Below are 17,819 nucleotides of genomic sequence, written 5' to 3' on the forward strand. Positions count from 1 at the left end.
TAAATGTACTCAATTTACAATCACAGTCAGGAATTTTTTCAGGGTTACAGCAAGGGAGGAAAGTAGCTGGGCTAGTTGTGGGGAGGACAGTGCATTAGGAAATAACAGATAAATCAGTCGCCCACCAAGAAAAAAAGGCATCCCCATGGGTCACTCAGCAGAGTATCTGATGATACCTAGGCTTAGCTGGATGCTTATAATTTTTAATGACATTTATTTATCCATTTCTTAAATGAACGTTCAGTGAAATTAGAGGGGAAAACTTCATTTATCTGCTATTTTAGTGTCCCATATTTGGCCACAAGGGTAAAATACACAGCACGAAATAGCTGAAAACAAACTTTTGCAAGAGAAAGTCCTGAGCACTCGGTTGAAAACTTCTCAGCTCGCTGAAAAGTTGGTCTGAAGTAAACACCCATTGCAACCTTCCACGGTTGTGGAAGCATCTCTGGCAAAGGATGATGAAAGTGGTAATTTTACTTTGCTTTACTTAATCGTGACTTCATTCGGAAGGGTAAGGCAGGGAGAGCGAATGTTAGCTGAGCAGTGTAAGTTCAGAGGCTGAAAACACTGTGACACTCGTTCCTGTACGGCTCTGCGGAGGCTCAAGGGGCTCCGAGGGCGGTGAGAGCCCGTCCTGCCCCGTGAGGAGGCGGCCCGCGCCCCGCGGCCGTCCCGATGAGCCCGGCGGTGGCTGGGGCTCCGCCCAGCGCCGGGAACAGGCCGGGCGGAGCCCCAGGCATCTCGGGTTCCGCGGGGAATCGAAACTGAAAGCGGCGGGAGAGGAGCCTTGGGGCAGCCATGGAGGGGCAGCGGCCGTGCTCCTTCCCGCTACTGGTGCGAGGGGACTGGGGCCCCGCCGAGCCGCCAGCCGCGCTCAGGAAGAAGCTGCTCTGCTACTTCCAGAGCCAGAAGCGCTCGGGCGGCGGCGAGTGCGAGCTGCGGGCCGGGGCCGGGCACATCCTCGTCTGCTTCGCCCGCCCCGAGGGTGAGCGGCCGGGCCGGGGCGGGGTGGGGATGTGCTGATGGCGATGCCCGCGGCCAGACGGGCGGGGGGCGGCCGCATCCCCCTGACCGGTGCCTGCTCTGTTGGCAGTGAGGGAGCGGGTGCTGGGCCGGCCGGCCCACGAGCTCGTGCTGGGGTCCGGAAAGCGGCTGTCGCTGCAGGTCACCGCGCTGCCCGCGGACGGCGACCCCGCGCAGGTGAGGCGGGCGCGGCTGAGGCGGGCGCGGGTTCGGGCGGGCGGGGGTGGCGCCGCGGGTGACCGCTCTCCTCTCGTTCCCCTGCAGGGCGCGGGACCGGCCGGCGAGACCCCGGCGCCAGGTAGGGGCTGCGGCAGGAGCGGCGGGGGGCTCCGGGGCTGGCGAGGCACTGGCCCGGCGAGCCCTGCGGAGGAGCGGGCACGGGGAAGCAGCGCAGCCGCTGCTTGGCCGGGCCGGCCGAACGGCGCTGTAGCGCTTTGATTCTTCTTCCCAGCGCTCCCCTTCTCTTCCCGAATCCCAAACACGATGGAATTGCAGTCCTCGAGCCACATCCCAGGCACCGGGCAGACCTGGCTGATACACGTACACTGCACGATCAGTACACACACAGCTACTCAATACGCGTCTGGCTAATACACACACACACTAATCAATACACACACGGCCAATACATAGCTAATCAATGTGTGACTATCAGTACACACAGAAGTAATCCATATACACAGGGCTAATATACACACAGCTCGCTGAGCTTTGCTTTCAAAGTACCTGCTTGTGCAGGTGATTGCGCAGGTGAGGGCTGAGGGCACAGGCTGCAAAAGCAGTTTGGTCAGTCTAACCATTGTCCTTCGTTTTCTAATGTAGCTCTGTTTCCTCTTGTTCTAAACTAGGAAGTTGAGTGGTCATGCTGGGTCAAACACATCCTGACAGAGGCTCTTCCAGAGGTCTCAGTTTTCAAAGGCACTTCCCTCCCAAGGGCTGATGTCCTCAGCACTTCTTACGTTCAGTGCAGCTTTTTGTGTGAGGAGAGTGCTGTAGTGTGTGGCAGGACCTGCTCATGGTGGTTCGTGCAGCATGACTGTGTGCTGACATTATGCCCGAGGCTTCTTGAGCTCAGAGTCTTTCTGTAACCAATTCAACATTTGGTTTATAAAGAGGAATCTGTGGAAGTCTGACTCTGACAGTGTCAAATGAAACTTAATTCAAGCTGTGTTAGCTCCTGGGTGTACATTAATGTGTCCGTTTTCTTCTTGAAGTACCCAGCAACTGAGAAACTGTTGTCATTTATCTCTAGTTAATGAACCCCAGGTGTCTCTTCCCATCTGCCAGAATAAGGAAACTCCTGTGTGTACTCAGCAGGAGAAGGCAGGTAAGTGTGTCACTTACCTGGTGGTGTCCATTGTATTCTTGCTCCTTTGGTTTTCTGGATCTTTTTCTGCAGCAGTGCCCTGGTCACCCTTGTGGCTTGTGTTGTTTGTCTAATGTAGTGTAGGAATTGTGATCCCAGGCTTAAATAAATAAATGTATTTTTTCCCTTTCTGTGAGTCCCTTTAGAGCCCCCACTTCACTGTCTGCCTCAGACAGGTCACTTCCTTTGGGGACAGCAGTGAATGCTGGCCTTTGTTCTGGCTAAGGCTGTCCCTACCCAGAGCATCCCAGCTGCTGCCAGCCCTGCTGGGGCAGCCCTGTGCTGGGGCATTGGGAGCTGTGTACCCCAGGTACACCTGAGCAGCCGTGGCAGCCAGCAAGTATAAAACCCAGGTGACCCACAGCAATGTTTGAGCTGTGAATGAGGAGCACTGGTTCCCCTCTTTGCATGTTTGTGAAGAAGCTTTTGTATCTTTTACTTCTGCTGTCTTTGCCTGGTGATGAACTGAAGCATTTCCTTCCTACGTGTTGATACAGCAACTCCCACTCATGATCTGCTTAACTTGTTTGGGATCCTTACCCTGTTCTTTTCCCTGACCCTGAGTGTGATCTGAACAAAAAGTGGCACGAAAGCTTGGAAGGTGAGAAGCTTGTTTTTTTTTCCTTTACTTTTTCCTAAGTCATTAGGGTGTGATCTTTTATTTCAGAATCATGTGAGAAATTGGAAGCAGCGAAAGCAACTTCTAGGAATTCTGCTGTAGTAGTAACCACTGCCTTTGGGGAGGAAATAGAAGATGAGATTTTGGAAATGTACTTTGAAAATAAAAGGAAGTCTGGTGGGGGGACCATTGAGTCCTATGTCAAAAAGGATGACCAAGTGATCATCACCTTTAAGTATGCGCATGGTATGTTATGGGTGTTACACTGCTTAAGCTCCCTTTTAAAAATAGGCCTTTGCTGGTGCAGGATCTCTCTGTGGGCATTGCTCCAAGCAGAAATGGCATATTTTTGCTACTGTTGAACATGCTACTCTGCTGTGACACCTCTGTTTTTCTGTGGGACTAGATGCCCAAGAAGTTTTGCAAAGAAAGCATCACGTGAGTAACGTTGATCTGGTTGTGAAGCCGTGGCAAGTGGAGACTTCCCAGGAGTCATGCCAAGTGGAGAACTCTGAAGGATCCCTGCTTCCCACTGCAGTTGTGCTGAAAAATGTGAAGGACACAACCAAAGACTGCATATTAATTATGCTGGTAGAGAATGTCAGTGGCTTGTCAGAGGAGGATGGTGACTTCAGTGTGGAAATGATACCTGAGTTATGTGCTGCTGTAGTTACTTTTACTGGAAATACTGGTAAGGAGGAGTCAGAGTTGAAGCTCTTTTTATTAGCTACATGTTTGTATGTGTGTTGTGAGTGAGATTAAGCTGGAAGTATTATCTTTCATATTTTTAGGGCTTGATCTGATATTGTGTCCTTTTAAAGGAGGATTTACTCTACTGAAGTTAATGCCATAACCTTTATCTGTGAGGTATAGAGGCCAGTGGAGGTCAGAAAGAGAGCTAGCTCTGGTTTGGAGAGTAAACACTACAGGTAGGACACAACCAGACTATAACTTGAAACAAGCAATGAAGGACGTACTTGGTCTGAGAGCAGAACGATGGTAAAAGCTGTCCTTGCCAAAAACTCTCCTTCAGAGAAGGTGTAGGTTTTTCTGCCTTAGAAATTTGTCTCTCAGGTCATGCTCCAGTCCTGAATACTTGATGTAGCCTTCAGGAAATACGTGGATCTTTAAGAAACTTAACTGTTTTTCCTTGACAGACAGAAAAGTGATTTCACTGTCTTTTATTGTGAGGCTAACAGGGGAGAAATAGCCGAAATGAGAGTGTATTTATCATAAAACAGGGAGAATTTGGACTGTTAATTTGTGTCTTATTAGTTGTGAACAAAGCCATAGCCCAAAAATGAACCTGATGTTGTTTTCTGCTGGAGCTAAAGAACCTAGTGATAGTCAGTAGGAAAATTAGTGGCGAATTCTGGCTGCAGTCATGGTAGTCAACAATTGTGATCAACCATGAGGGGAATACTAAGTGACAGATACTGAATATGTGGAAGGAGGTAGCTTTGTGGGCAGATCTAAACTTTGATCAGTGTACACAGTGATAGTCTGCTAACATCATGGTAGAAAAACAAGCTCCGAGTTAGATCTCTTCTTTTTTCTTCTCCTTTCTCTTTCTAGATGCAGAGGAATTTGCTAAAAAGCTGAATCAAAACCAGAGAGCAAGGAAACAAAACATTACTGCACAGTGCCTTGAGCAAACAAAAAGTGTTAGGGCTGAAAATATACCACCCAACACCTCCAGTCACTATATAACCCTCTACTTTGAAAATGAGAAGTACGGCGGTGCACAGACGGTGCACGTTCAACTGCTGCCTGATGAAGATGCAGCTATCATTACATTTGGTGACCAAAAAGGTAATGCACATATGCAGAACCCTTATTTTTCTGAGAACCTCCCATTTAAAGACGAAAATGTGGATTTTCTAGAGAAATGCCTCCTTCGCCCTTGTAAAACTGCAGACGTGGTGCTTTTCCCGCGGGTCTCATGCTAACTGGAGTGCAAGCTTCAGTTTAGGACCAGCTGGGCGTAAGGCATAGGATTTTTTCATTTTCTAGACAGTTTATTTCACCCAGGCCTTGATCCTTACAGAGTTCAGGTTGCAGTTTGAGTTCCTTGGAGAGTGCACAGCCCCGTGGGCACAGGGGACTTCCCCCTCACCTGCCGTCTTGGCCACCAGCTGCCCATGGCAACGTGCCCAGTCTGGCTCATCTCAGGACAATTTCTTGGGCAGCTTTCTTGGGCAGGCTGGAGAGCAGGTGCTCTGGGTTGTCCAGTCAGTGGCAGAAAGATGAGTGACTGTGCAAAGCGTAGGACAAGGGAGAAGCTGGAGGCATTGCAGTGAAGGGGAGAATTGAAGAGGAGTTGAAGGAAAGAGATGATCTTTTGGAAAACAGAGGAGGTGTGACTTGAACTGCTGAGTAATAGCCCAGATAACTATGGAGCTGGGCACTTCAAGTACAGCATGTAAGAGAAGTGGGGGCAGAGATTATGCACACCTCCTCCCAGAGGTGGATGCTGTTGAGCTTGACTGTCTCTCTTCAAGTTAGTTTCTGGCATTTAAAATGAATAATTCTTCAAAAATCTGGAATTATTTTTATTTGGGAAGTGGAGGGAATTAATCTAAAAGTGTTCTTAAAAATATCAAACATTATTATATAGAAAATACAATTTTAAAACCCCCAAACAATGAAAAAACCCCAAAACAAAAGAGAAGATCTTAAGTGCTGACATTAATAACTTGGGGGGCTGTTTGTTTGTTTTAGATGTAAGAAATATCCTGGCAAAGAAGCATTCACTCAACAAAACACCAATCTTTGTCTATCCTTACTACACCTCACTGGAAACAGCTCTGTATGGAAAGGAAGGGCCGCAGATAAAGAAACCAGATCCAGTTACATTGCCTCTGGATCCCTATATCTGGAATTATTTGCAAGGAAATAGTAGCTTAATTGGGGCAATAGACCATGAAATGTCAAAGTGTAATTGTGTGCCCGTGTGGCCTGACACCCTCTGTGCAGATCCAACAGTTACTTTGCATCCTTCAGCTATTTTTTCTGAGCGGAAGAGATCAGTATCTCGATTGGTCAAGGCATGGAAAAAAGAAGTTTCCACAGCATTTTCACAGAGCATATCAAAATATGAAGCAATTCAATGTCAAGTGAGCACAGAAGTGTGGGAAGCCATTAGGAACAGCTTTCCCCATGATGAAGTTTTGATGATCCCAAATATTTCCAAGGATTTACATGTTCTAGTAGGTGAAAAAGAAGTTGTGAAGAAGGTTGAACAAGAACTGAAGCTTCTGATCGAAAAAGCCACCAGAGAAATTGAAAGAGAAAAGCAAAGAACTGAACTGCAAGTCAAGACAGTGAATCCAGGGGAATATGGAATTTTACAGATTACTGGTCTGGAAGAAAAATTCCGTACAGAGTTCCCAGACCTGCAAATAACTTATGATGATTTGGAGAAGAGCATTAACCTATCGGGAGTGCCTGAGGAAGTTTACAGAGTAAAAGGAGAAATACTTGATCACGTACACAAAATGTCAAAGAAAACAATTACTGTCCACCCTTGCATTTTTCAGTTTTTAGAGCATATTGATAATGAAACCCTGTCACAGAGCCTATTTATATCTAAACAAATTAATGTCTTTTATGAGCTTGGTGCAGGACATATTATCCTGAAAGGGAGTGCTCCTGAAGATCTCCTAAAAGCAGAGGAAGAAATAAAGAAAGAACTGGACCACAAAAGTATTCCTTTGGAGGATGAGTCAGTCCTTCAGAAGGAGGAATGGCAGATGCTAGCCAAGGAGAACTGCTCTAATGGAGCTGTAGCAGTCATTCAGGCAGAGAGTCAGATCACGATTGCTGGTCTTTCTGAAGCTGTAGCAAAGGCCTTTGAGGAATTTTCCAACTTTATAGATGAAAACACTCTGGTACAAAAGGTTATTGAAGGAAAGCCGATGGCACTCATAAAGTTTTTTGAGAAAGAGAAGGTCAGTGATTGGGGTGCCCTACAAAAAAAGGGTGTGAAAGTTGATTTTAGCATACAGAGAAACTGTGAGGTTATATCCTTGAGTGGGCCAAAGACAAAAGTGCTGGAGGGAGTCCGCTTAGTTGAGCAGATTCTGTCTGGCCTGCATTTTAACCGTGTGGAAATTGACTTGCCAGGAGCCAAGGCATATGTAAAAGAGCAAGCAGACCTTTTGGCTCCCCATATAAAAGAAGTGTTCAAGTGTTTAGTCCTGCTGGAAGAGCAGCCAGAAGAACAGCTGAAAGAACTGAAACAACATAGTAACAGCGGCAAGCCCTGTATGGAGGTGACCCTGGGTGAAACTGTAATAGCGCTTTATAAAGCTGACTTGTGCACTCATCCTGTTGATGTTGTGGTGAATGCATCTAATGAAGAGTTAAACCACATTGGTGGCCTGGCTGATGCTCTGTCAAGAGCAGCTGGGCCAGCACTGCAGGAGGAGTGCGATGAGCTGGTTAGGAAGCAGGGGAATTTGCAGCCTGGTGACGCAGTGATGACACGCGCCGGGAAACTGCCCTGCAAGAACGTCATCCACGCTGTCGGGCCCAGGTGGAACGCGAAGGAATCACAAAAGTGCATGTGGTTGTTGAGGAAGACAGTGAAAAAATGTCTACAACTAGCTGAAGCACACAAGCATCGTTCCATAGCTCTGCCTGCTATAAGTGGAGGGATTTTTGGCTTCCCAATGGAACTGTGTACTTATTCCATTGTGTCCTCCATCAAGGAGACCTTGGAAGAGTCCAGGGGGAACATCAGCTTGAAGGAGGTTCATCTTGTGGGTTTTGCACAGGATAACATTCAGGCTTTCAGCAAGGCATTTAGAGAAGTGTTTTCAGAGTCTTCAGCTTCCTACAGGCCACTGCATCATGTCAGTTCAGTTCCTCTGCCTAGGCAGAGGAGAACTTCTAAGCGTATTAAAAACTTCCCATTCATAACAACTCAGGAAGGCCTTCACATCATCCTGCAAACAGGAAGCATTGAAGATGCTGCAGTAAGTGTTCTAAATTATCTCCTTTTGAAATAAAAAGTGGGTTCTTTTGTGTCTTTTTTTAAAACTAACAAACATGAAACCAATGTCATTGGTGAACACTGGCATGAAACACGCAGTTGATAATGTACTTCCTGTGGAGAGCCAGTGATTTTGATAATTGATTTCTGGTTGCCTCCTGCACTGAATTTCTGTTAGCTGGCTGATAGATACTTTAATGGGATTGCCAGTACTGGAAGCAGCTCCGTCCAGGACCCTTCTGCAAAAGCTCTGAGGAGTGAATGCCTCCCACAGCTTGTGCATGCAGCTCCTCCAGTTTGCCAGGGCAGAATATATGTTAAAATGTGTATAGGAGCACTTCCTGAGGAGCTAAATATGGAGCAATGTTCAGTGCCCTTTGTATTTCCCTCATTCATAAGTTACTGCTTTTCTCACTTCTTTCTCCTTAGATTACCCCAAGTCTTGTTTATCTTCAGCGTTTGCTTGTCCCCCTAAACCAGCCATGCATGGGAGGCCCTGCCTACCTCAGTGAACTCAGATTTTGGTCTGTGAGCCTCTCTTTGAGAACAAACTTGTACAAATGTTTTTCAAAGGGAGGCAGAATGAATAAACAAGGAATGCAGAATTGTCACTCCCATTAGGCTGAATTTAATTTCATTGTTAACTCAGTTTTGTGTTTCTTTGGGCAGGCTCATGATATTAGAATTGAGCATAATTTCTGGTTTATTCCAAAACTTTGTTCTCTCTGGTTGCCGTCCCAAAAATTTACCTTGTAGACCATCAGGCAGGCTGTATTTGCTTATCCAATGCAAAATTTAAGTTTGATGTTTACAAGCTAGAGTTTTTGCTTGTGTGTTTTTCAGACATCCATTGTTGTCATCAGTGTTGGAAGAGATCTCCAGCTTGAAAAAGGGCCACTTGGTAAAGCTTTGCTAAGCAAGGCAGGGCCAATGCTTCAGACAGGTTTGAACAAAGAAGGTGGAGGAAGAATACTTGAGGAAGGATCTGTGTTGAAAACTAAAGGTTACAATCTGGCTTGCAGTGTTGTGCTTCATGCTGTGGTACCTGCGTGGTCCCAGAAAAACACACCTTCAAAGGTAAAAGGGTCTTTATTTGCCTGATTTTTTTTAGTATTTATAGTGTGTGTAATGCCACTTTTCATCTGAAATGAGAGACAGTGTCATAGAAGATGAGAGAGTTTGACTCACTCTTTTTTAACTGTGGGCTGATCCCTTGTTGACTAATAAGTTCCTTGTGAATTCCTTGTGTATGGAATTAATTGTATTTTAATATGAAGAGATAGCTGAAAGGGAAAGTGTTACATTACACGCACTGGGAAAAAATTACCTCCAGTAACTGAAAAAGTAATTGTGCTTTACAGGTCTTGGGTGACATAATCACAAAATGCCTGGAGATTGCTGAAGAACTGTCTTTGAAATCAATTACTTTTCCAGCAATTGGGACAGGGAATTTAGAATTCCCAAGATCTGTTGTTGCTAAATTATTGTTTGACAAAGTGTTTGAATTCAGTCGTGAAAACAGAGTGAATTCTCTTGAAGAAGTTCACTTCCTCTTGCACACAAAAGACACAGCTAATATTCAGGTGAGTTACTGTGGTTTCCCTTCTCTATTATATTATGGTGTGTCTGAGTCTGTCTCATGATACTTGGCTATCTGATGATATTCAAAGAATCTGCAAGGTGCTTTTCTGACAGTCTCTAGATCATCTATACTGAAAGTTGTCTTTTTGGTTCTATCTCCCATGGTCCCCCACCTATCAAGTACAGTCCTGCTCCCTTCCTATCCTTTTCTGTTTCCTGAGACTAATACGTACAAAAGTGTAATTACTCTTTATCTCATGAACTCACCTAATTCTTCAGTCTGTAGGTCAGACAAGTTTGCTGTAACTGCTGCTTCAGTGCCTTCACCCTTGGCAAAAAGGTGTGCTTTTAATGGAGCACTGGTGTCTTTTTAGGAGGAATCATTGTGCTAGGATTGCTGTGCTGGTAAACTTCTCCAGTAGAAACATAAGTATTCTCCATCCCCCTCTCTTCAGTGTCCTAGCATAAATTTTCTATATCCACACTCAAATTACTTGTTTCACACCGAAAGAGAGCAGTCACACTGTGAATTGGTGTCCAGATGAGTGTTTCTACATCTGTTGCCTTCTGTACTTTGTGCAAGAGCTTTCAATACGTTTTGAAAGGCTAAACTTGAAGGCTGCTGTGTCAAAGCCTGAGCTATTGTGCACAGAGAAGGGTGGCAGTCCCTGTAAGAGCTGAGTTAGTGTGAGCTACTCACTCACTGTAAGGATGCCTTCTGCTGCTGTATCCCTGTGGAATGGTAACTGGGGCTTTGACTCAGTTATTTCTGATCTGTGTGTTGCTCACACTGAACAGCCTTGCTCTCTGAGAACAACATCTGCCAGGACTTGCCATCAGCATTGTGGCAGGTGATGTGAAGTAATTTGCATTTAGTTCTTTCAAACCTTTATTTCTACTGTGTGAAGACTTCTACAGGGGTTGATTGTAATTTCATTCTCTAGGAATTTTCAGATGAACTTGAAAGCAGGTCTGCAGGTGGTAAAGGGCAGAAGCCTTCTCCAAATGATGCTAGCCAAAGTACAGGTAAGGTTCATTCACATAAGCTGTGTGCCTACTGATTTTTTTTAAATTAATTTTTTCAAGTGTTCCAGGGAATGCATTCATTATGGATATTTAGGTACTTGCTTGGTGAGCATGTCATTCCCAAAGGCTGAGTGGCTGCTGTAAAGGTTGTATTTTCAGGCTGAGCATCTCTTATGTCTGAAATAGCGTTAAAGATGCTAAGAAAAAAAGTGTTCCTGTGATTCTGTATCTGGATAGCGCCCCTCAGAATTGGAACAGCAGAAGCTATAAGGTGTCAAGGGCATCAGCAGTGTGTTTTCTTTTATTGTTGCAGCAGTAGATTAAACTGTGAACAAGGCAGTGTCTTCCTCTGTCCTGGGAGATGTGATGGGTATGTGTGTTGAAGTGGTCTTTTTGAAATACTCTTAAATCTCTTATGTGTTCAGATGAATAGCAAAACCAAACTGAAATGTCTTTGGTATTATCCATCTTAATGGAACTGCAGCCTCTAGAAAAATGAGTTACATGTCGAAAACTTAATTATGATTTTACAAATAACACATGGGTAAAAAGTTCCACCTTTTCAAGAAGTAGAAAACCTGCTTGGAAACTCTGTGAGACACAGGAGCAAGGGAGTGAGACTTGGAAAGTTTGCTGCTCTCTTGCTTTGGAGTTTTGCAATGGTAAAATGTCACTAAGTAATGTCTGCATAACAGGTGTGCAGCAAAACACATTTTCCCTGCTATCCTGCCATGACAGAAATGATGGGAATGAGTGCAGGTTGAGTACAGACTCCTGTGAGAAGGAATGATTTTCAGTTAGCATGGCAGGCAGTCCTTTCCACAGGCTGAGTCTGTAGCCAAACTGTGGTCTCTGTAGGCATTGTACCCAAGCCCTCCTTTCTGCTCAGGGTCTGAATTTCTTTCCCTGCAGCTTTTTCTGCTGTCCCTTCAACCTCAGCACACAATGTGCCTGAAATGACATTTGGCTCCGTCGTGTTCCGGGTGGCAGAAGGTGATATTACCAAGGAGCAGGGAGATGCCATTGTAAACATAACAAACGAAACCTTCAACCTCAAAACAGGTATTTTAATTGATATTACGTGTGAAAAAAAGTTATGTGTGAATGGAAGGGCTGGGAAAGAAGAGGAGCAAGTATTTTTCCTCAATGCTTTTAACCCTTTTATTTGTTTCACAGTGTAGTTTCTGTTTTGCTTCTTACGGTACAGAAGGTCAATTAGGAAGTGTCTGAACTTTGTCACTTGTTTATCTATCTTTGTCACACTCACCTGTTTATCTATGTTACAGGAGGGCATGTTTAAGACTCCATTGCAGAAAGCGAGACTAAAAATCTTTTTATAGAACACCTCTCAGACTAAAGGAGGAGACAAATGTCAGTGAGGTTTTGACCTTAGGGAAACTTGTTAGGTACTCAAAACATCAATTTTAATTGAAAAGTGTATAAGGCTAAAATTATGGCTACAGTGTTTTTAATTTATAATCTGTAATGTTATCAGAATTCAGATATTTTAGATGTGATGAGGCATACAGTTCTGCCTCAGATGGGACTTCAGCAGCAGTAACAGTGGATCCGTGTTGCTCTTCTCATTTAAGGTGTCTCCAGAGCAATTCTGAATGGTGCTGGAAAAGCAGTTGAAGATGAATGTGGTGTACTAGGTATGGTACAACATTTCTGACCTGGTGTTAATGCATGGCAGGGAATCTCTTGGAATACTTTCTCAGTACTGACTACTGTAGTTCCATCTGTTTTACACACTGTGTTACAGCAACTAGTTTATAATCAGTTAATGTGATATTTGTAAAACATCCAATGACGGAAGGAAAAGAGAAATCTTCAGGAGGAGACAGCTTCTAAGCATACATAATGATCCAAATCTATTGTTATTGTCATCCTCTTATTCCAGTAAAGATTTCCTTGATAAAAACAGAGTCAACATCAAACAGAGCCATGAGCAAGAGGTGATGCTGGCAAAAATGTTAGTAGAGAAACCATTTGTAGGCCAAATACAGCTATTGAACAGCAACTGCAATGAAAGAGGAGTAAAGATGCATGAGTATGTGGTTTAAAACACCAGAAAATAAGGGAAGTGGGAAATATGCAGGTGTGGAGGTCAGCTTGGAAGACCAACCAAAGGAAAAGAACTATGTGAAGAGATCTGAGGTAAACAAGCTGTTCTTGCACAGGCCAAGAGGGCTAGGTGGCCTGCAGGTAGATGGCTTTTTTTTTTTTTTGTGTGTGTGTGTAGACAGAGTGCCAATCTGCATGAAGTTTACTGAGCAAACCTGACAAATAAAGGCACACACTAAATTTATTTGCCAAAGGAGGCAAATATTTTACAAAAATAAAATGAGTTCTTGTGCCTTGGAAGAGAAAATTGAGTGAAGGGGTTGCTCACTTTATGGATGGAGATACAAAGCTTATCCTGGGGCATATTTCTCACCATTTCTTATTTCCTAATAAGGACTAGTACACATCTATATTGGGGATAATTGTTGACTCTTTTCTTCTACTTATGTTTCAGCCCAGCAAACTGACAAGAACTATATCATCACCCAGGCGGGAAACCTGCCATGCAAAAAAATAATGCATTTTGTTCACCAAAGGGATATCAGGTCCTTGGTTTCCCAGGTGCTCCAGGAGTGTGAACTGCAGCAATACACCTCTGTCACCTTCCCAGCAATTGGAACAGGTCTGTGTCTCCCTTTTCTGGAAAGGGTTCAGTGCATGTGATGCTGCTGATCTCAGGGCTCAAGTGATGAGTTTGATTTATCTGGAGAGGTTATTATTTGGTGAAGATATATTAGGAAATATGCAGTCTTTAAAAATGTTATTAGAGGCTTATGAAAGGTGGAAAGCTTCACTCCTTACAGTGATCTAGTACATCAAGAGCATGAGTTTTCTAAAGCCAGCACTTCCTTGCTAACAGGGATTCAAAGGTAAGTCTGCGCTTGCTGAAGAACCTGCAGCCTGGTGTGTGGGCAGCTCCTCATAGAGTAGCCAGGGGCCTGCTTCTCCATTGCTGAAATCAGTAGGTGATGGAACTCTGGCCAGCAGCTGCACGAGTAGGATTGATACAAATGTCAAAAAGGCCAGACTGGCCCTTTCTCTTCTCTTGTTCTTGAGAATCCAGAACTGCACCCCATGCACGTGGGAACCTCTTGCATGATTGAAACTAGGCTTGCATTTTGAGCAAGGAATGGACTACTGAGCCACTGAGCAGCAGGCCTCTGGCCTGTTAGTTACCCAAGCCCTATCATCTACATCATAACCTGATTGGTTGCCAAGCCAACAGAAGGAAACTTCCATTTTTTCCTTACTGGAGAGGTGGTCCCCCACTTTCTTTTCCTGATAAATAGAAACCTGTCTTGATTGCCAGCCTGACGTTATTCTCAACCTGTTTATGATCCAGGTGATTGTGTGGGTATGTTCATAGTTCTTCTTTTAAAGATGTTTTAATCATCTGTAACAGTTATTAACATTTTCTAGAGCAAAATATCTGTGACTTTTTTCAGGAGAGGCACGCCGCAATCCAGCTGAGGTAGCTGACAACATGATAGATGCTGTAACTGACTTTGCAAAAAGGAATTCTGCTACGTCTGTGAAAACTATTAAAGTTGTCATCTTCCAGCCACATCTGATGAGTGTGTTCCAAGCAAGCATGCAGAAAAGAGAACAGTCTACTGCAACACGAATCAAATCGTTTGTTTCCAAGGCATATCACATGGGTAAATGTAAGTAGATGTCACTTAAATACAGATTATAGATCAATCTGTTTAGCACCAGGTAAAAAAGTTTATTATTAATGACAACATTTATGTATTCCAATGTAGCACTCTGGAGCTCTGAGAAACATTCCCCAAAGGCAAAAACTAAAGTGGTTTGGGAAAAGAAAAATGACCTGGCTGTTGTGCAGATTTGTGGTGAAAGTAAAAAAGACGTGGAAGAAGCCGAAAAGTGGCTGAGAAGTGCAATTTCAAGAGAACAGTCTCATACAGAAATTGTAGACGAGACTATCTCTCATTTCGATGAAGAAGAGATGGAAGAACTGGATGACCTACAAAAGAAATTAAAAATTCGTCTTAAGTTCAAGAGTACCTCTATTGAAATTACAGGGATTGCAAAAGATGTCTGCCTGGCTTCTTCAACTGTTCATAAAATGATTCGCAAGACAAAAGCTGCTAAAGAGACCCAGGCAAAACTTCTACAAAATTCAGTTGAATGGGAATATACTGAAAAGGATTCCTATGTACCCTTCAACAGTCTCACAAATGTGAAGTTGGAAAATGCTTACAGGACAAAGCAGAAAACTGTGGAAGTCGTCATTGGTGAGCGAATATACACAGTGGATATGGAAGGCAAGACTGCTGTGGATGCCCTAGGAGGACAGATATCCATTAGACGTATTGACAAATCTGAAGGTAAGGAAAAGCATCTTGACAGACTGATGTTCCCATGTCACAACCTGGTTGCATGCAGTAAGAGAAAGGAAAAGGGAATGATGAGAATATTTAAAATACCTGTTAGGAGCTTTCTGCAGGTGCTTTACTGGAGAACGTAGAAAGGAACCGAATTGGGAAATAAAAGAATTTTGCAGCTATTTAAAATATTTTGAAAAGAGAGTAATGTGCTCTGATGTTCTTAGCAGGCTTACTATCAATAATGTTCTAATGTAGCAATTGTCAGGCAAGATCTCAGCTCACTTCTGTTCTTGAGCCGTATCCTCTTCCATTTACTGCTGGTCCTTTACAATACAAGGAGATCCTTCCTTCCGAATCATCCATAAGCAAGATGTGTGGACTTCTAGAAGGACTTGTAGCAGGTCGTGTTTAATTTTAGGCAGGGGATTTGGGTGAATATAATTGATCGTGTTTCTTCTGCAGATCAAAAGTCATCAGTGCTCCCTCCATCATGGGATCCTATGGAAGATGAGCAACTCAAAATAGTGGAACTAAAACCAGACTCAGGAGAGTATAAAGATGTGCAAGTCAGGTTTCTGCAGACCTGTCAGTTATTCAAAATTGAAAAGGTAAAAGCAAGTCATCATTTCTGAGCATAAATAACTTAATGGCAAGTGATGAAGGATACTAATAACAGAAAAAGAAATTCCCCTGGGATTTCTAAAGTTGGGACAAGTCTTTCTGGCTGTCATTAACTTTATTCAGCTTTAATCAGTTTAGTGTTGCAGTTGAGGTATTTGGAGCAGCTCTTAAGCAGTCACTTCTTCAGCTCCAGGGGAGAGTGCTCTTCCTCGGAATGGTTTTTGCTGCAGCAGAGCACATGTCTGGCCCACATATGCCACGTGTGCTGTGCAAGCCCCGCAGGCATCTGCAGCCTGGAAACCTGTGGAAAGCTCCTGTATTGTTTCCCAGGAAGTGTTTGTCTCGTGGGTTGGGCTGGGTTCTGCTATCTGCTGTGCCAAAGTTTGGAAGGATTTGACTAACTTACTTCATCATCTTATATATGTGTATTGGAGCTAGGAGGGCAATCTTGGAAGCAGATTGAATGTTTGATAAGCTAATTTTTTTTCAATGACAGCAACCTACCCATTTTCTTTCTTTTTTTCTGTCTTACTTTCAAACTTCACAGATTGAAAGGGTACAGAACCCATATTTATGGAAAAGCTACCAAATAAAAAAGTGTGAAATAGATAAAAAAAATGGCAACACAAATAACGAGAGGCTTCTGTTTCATGGGACAAGTCAGGAGTCAATAACCCTTATTAACAAAAAAGGATTTAACCGGAGCTATGCTGGAATGCACGGTAATGTAACTTTCAAAACAACTCTGTTTTCCTGTACAGGGCTAAGATGGATTTCCCATGCCATGTATAGTCCTACCTTGTATGCAAAATTATTTATTTTGTTGTATCTCCCTAATGCAAATAAAAAGCAGAGTTGTCTAGAGATTCACAGGCTCTGAAGGTGGCAGATACGGAGTTGCTGCTACTGAAAAACTCACAAACCTTTGCTTTTCTGACTGCAGCTGCAAACTTTGGAAAAGGAACGTACTTTGCTGTTCATGCCAGCTATTCTGCCAACGACCTCTACTCTAAACCAGATGTGAATGGGAAGAAGTACATGTACTTGGCCCGAGTCCTTGTTGGAGAATATTCTCTGGGGGTAAAAGGATCTATTACCCCAGCACAAAAAAATGTTAGCAACTCTGTAGATCTGTATGATAGTTCAACTGATAACATGAGCCAGCCATCCATGTTTATAATTTTTAGTGACATTCAAGCTTACCCAGAATACCTTATCACTTTCACGAAGTAAGTATTTTGATTGCAGCCACTACTGCTTGTCTCTCAGCCTTTATGTAGGCTGGATTCATCTGTAACAAAACAACAACAAAAAGAATAATGAATTGCATCAAATTAAATTCTGAGTTGATTTAAGCAATCTCTGGCAATTTCTGATCCCCGTGAAGCTTGTTACACTTGAGCAGCCGAATGTATGACTTGAGCACAATATTGTACTGCAATCCTCTTTTAGATTATGTAGTGAGCCTTTGTATTGTATCAGCCACACAGCCTTAGGGCCTTCCTAATTGCTGGTGGGGAATTGGAAGGGATAATGCAGCCACGGACTGTTCAGTGTTGCATTTCTGATGCCTTTTTACACTCTGTGACAATCTCATGACGAGTTATGTTAGAGCAGTTTTCAATAAACTAACCAGTTGTACTAAATAGCTTGTGTTTGTCTAAACCTCTTTGAACATTTAGCATTGGGTTTTTAACCAGTGAACTTCAATGAACTTGACATTACAGATATGGAATGACTTGTTTTTAAATACAATAACTCTGCTGCTTTGCAGCACCCCCAACTTTGAATAGCCCTTGCCTCCTCTGAACATATTGGGTTTGACTTACTTGGTTGTATGATTAAGAAAAAAAAATCTTGCAGTGCTTTCTTTACATAGTTTGGTTACTGTTACAGTTTCACCCTGGGTATTGTAGGGTAACTGTGGCCAAGAAACACCTTCTCTAGGGAAGGGGTGGGAAATGACATGAATATGCAAGTCAGGTATCTCAGTAGAGCTATAAACCTCAGGCTGTGCATGTGTACATCCCATCACTCCTTCTGTGACAGCAGTGGAACTGCTCCCCTTGGGCTTTTTTTGCTTTTTACTATGTAAAACCTTTTTTTTGTGGTTAGAAAAGTTCCATTTTCTAACCACTGAAAATTGCTGACTATTGAGATCAAGTG

The 17,819-nt window shown here is 43.5% G+C and overlaps 1 protein-coding gene across 1 annotated transcript; it reads left to right on the top strand.

Annotated features, from left to right (window-relative positions):
• The first annotated feature begins 761 nt into the window (after positions 1-761).
• On the top strand, positions 762-17,294 carry LOC119703405 (protein mono-ADP-ribosyltransferase PARP14-like). The gene is made up of 19 exons (XM_038143305.1): positions 762-988; positions 1,097-1,203; positions 1,291-1,324; positions 2,279-2,353; positions 3,060-3,257; positions 3,418-3,702; positions 4,587-4,823; positions 5,733-7,990; positions 8,851-9,084; positions 9,369-9,590; positions 10,533-10,614; positions 11,527-11,676; positions 12,207-12,269; positions 13,136-13,303; positions 14,127-14,345; positions 14,445-15,032; positions 15,495-15,640; positions 16,201-16,375; positions 16,597-17,294. Exons 1-19 carry the CDS (start codon positions 802-804, stop codon positions 16,884-16,886), a joined length of 5,718 nt encoding a protein of 1,905 aa, XP_037999233.1. The 5' UTR covers positions 762-801; the 3' UTR covers positions 16,887-17,294.
• Positions 17,295-17,819: the final 525 nt, after the last annotated feature.

Source organism: Motacilla alba, chromosome 7, assembly GCF_015832195.1.
Source record: "Motacilla alba alba isolate MOTALB_02 chromosome 7, Motacilla_alba_V1.0_pri, whole genome shotgun sequence".
Lineage (NCBI taxonomy): Eukaryota > Metazoa > Chordata > Aves > Passeriformes > Motacillidae > Motacilla > Motacilla alba.

Excerpts from the sequence above, each read along its gene's own strand:
- LOC119703405 (XM_038143305.1), top strand. The coding sequence starts at position 802 with ATGGAGGGGCAGCGGCCGTGCTCCTTCCCGCTACTGGTGCGAGGGGAC. Across the intron at positions 1,325-2,278 it reads CGGCGAGACCCCGGCGCCAG|TTAATGAACCCCAGGTGTCT; the intron begins GTAGGGGCTGCG and ends ATTTATCTCTAG. Across the intron at positions 11,677-12,206 it reads AACCTTCAACCTCAAAACAG|GTGTCTCCAGAGCAATTCTG; the intron begins GTATTTTAATTG and ends TTCTCATTTAAG.